General features: G+C 18.4%; 1 protein-coding gene across 1 annotated transcript in view; it reads right to left on the bottom strand.

Moving 5' to 3' along the window:
- Positions 1-973: 973 nt before the first annotated feature.
- Positions 974-1,985, bottom strand: part of LOC102676109 (U2 snRNP-associated SURP motif-containing protein) — a 9,663-nt gene continuing 8,651 nt past the window's right edge. The window contains exon 20 of the mRNA XM_006620185.2: positions 974-1,546. Within this exon, the coding sequence (XP_006620248.1) occupies positions 1,267-1,546 (280 nt within the window). The 3' untranslated portion in view covers positions 974-1,266. The remainder of the gene's footprint in view (positions 1,547-1,985) is intronic.

The following is a 1,985-nucleotide window of genomic DNA, read 5'->3' as shown; positions in this document are numbered from 1 at the left end:
AAAATAAAAGAAAATAAAAATTTTTTTTCTTAATTTAATTTTAATTAATTATTTAATAAAAAATAATTAATTTTTCGATTATATTTGAAAATAAAAAAAATATTTGATTGATAAAAATATTAATTTTCTTTAGATGATTAGAAAGAAGTAATTATATATTAATACTACATTTACATTAGAATTTATTTATATATATTATTTTATATTATATATTTTATTATATATTTTAATTAGTATATATTATATTATATTATATATTTTATATTATATATTATTTATTTTAGTTAGTTTATTAGAATTAATTATTACTCATAAAAAGATAAGAAAAAATTCGGCAATGTTTTAATTCTTATCTTAACTTTCACAATTAAATTTATAGCTTCAGTTTCAATAATTAACTTATTAGAAAGAAACTTATTATATTATACGTATTATTGTGCATTATAATTATTTTATTATATCATTGCCATGAAAATATATATTACATAAAACAAATATTTCATAAAATAAAAGAATGTAAATTAGTAACTTCTAGGAATTATAATGTCCATACGAAAATGAGATCACAAACCATAATGAAAATAATTTTAGTAATAATATTTCAATTCTGAATTCTTTGACTATAATTTAGTTCAGATTTAGACTAAATTATACAACTTCCTTGCCATTGGTTTACGACTCTTACCATTAATATGACGATTCCCCCACTATTAATCATGCTTTGCCTTATGTTGAATATACATATACAATTATATAAATTTCTAACCTTATGTTATATTTACATTTCAAGAAGTATTATTTAAAATCTAGACAATAAAAATATTTGATCATATTTGAAGTGATCTTAATTTTACAATAGATCAATTCTTGTGACATGTTGAATATTTTGTAGACATTTTAAGTTCATTCATATGAACTAATAATAATTAAACTATTATAATACAAACTATACTATAATATAAAAAATTATATATATAAATAGAATTATTTTTTTATTATAATTAAGAATCAGTATATTTCTCCATGTATTTGTCACATATCATTGTATATATAAACAATTATACATATAAAGTGAATTAATTTAAGGAAAATTGAAAAAAAGAGTATCTAAATATTTAAAAAAAACATAAAAGTATTTTGTATTATTGAATTAGTATTGCAGTAACTAATTTTTTATAACAATAACATTATTTTTATAACGCTATTTGTTTTTTAATTCTATTGACATGTATTTCTTATAATGTAGAAAATATAATGTAAAATAATTTAATATTTATGCTTATGCCTATATTTGCGTGGTGATGGAGAAGGAGGACTATTAGCTCTATGTTTTGAAGTACGTGGTGGAGGTGGTGGTGACAATGATGGTGATCTACCCCTTCTTTTTCTGTCATTTCGTTCATTAGTAGGCGATCTACGAGATACTCTGGATGAAAAGGAAGGCGAAGGTGTTCGTCGAATACGTGGTGGTGATGGTGTCACTGGTACCCGTTTTTTATATGGTGATCGTGATCTACGTTTACCTCGCGGTGATCTACTACGTGATCTGAAATTTATTTTGTAAATATATTATAATAAATATTTTTAATAAATATTTTTTGTAATATTTAAATTTATAAACTAACATTTTATAATAATCTATTAATTTTTTTAATTATTTTACAATCTATTGATTTATAAACTGATTGCTATTTATAATTATTTGAATTAATTCTGATAATTTCATAAAAATAATATTTTAAATAAATACATGTTAATGTTAATAATTAACATTAATAATATAGACTATTTTTTTCATTATTTTAATTATTTTATATTTTTTTAAATAACAATATATGTTTAATTTTATATTTTTATAATATATAATATAATAAATTAAAATAATATAATGAAACAAATTTAATGACAATATAAATATGACATATTATATTATTATATGTAATTTTAAAGTTATATAATTTGTATCTGAAATATTATTTAAAAAT

This window comes from Apis dorsata, unplaced genomic scaffold (genome assembly GCF_000469605.1).
Source record: "Apis dorsata unplaced genomic scaffold, Apis dorsata 1.3 scaffold_486, whole genome shotgun sequence".
Lineage (NCBI taxonomy): Eukaryota > Metazoa > Arthropoda > Insecta > Hymenoptera > Apidae > Apis > Apis dorsata.
This window is presented reverse-complemented; position numbering and strand designations above follow the sequence as displayed.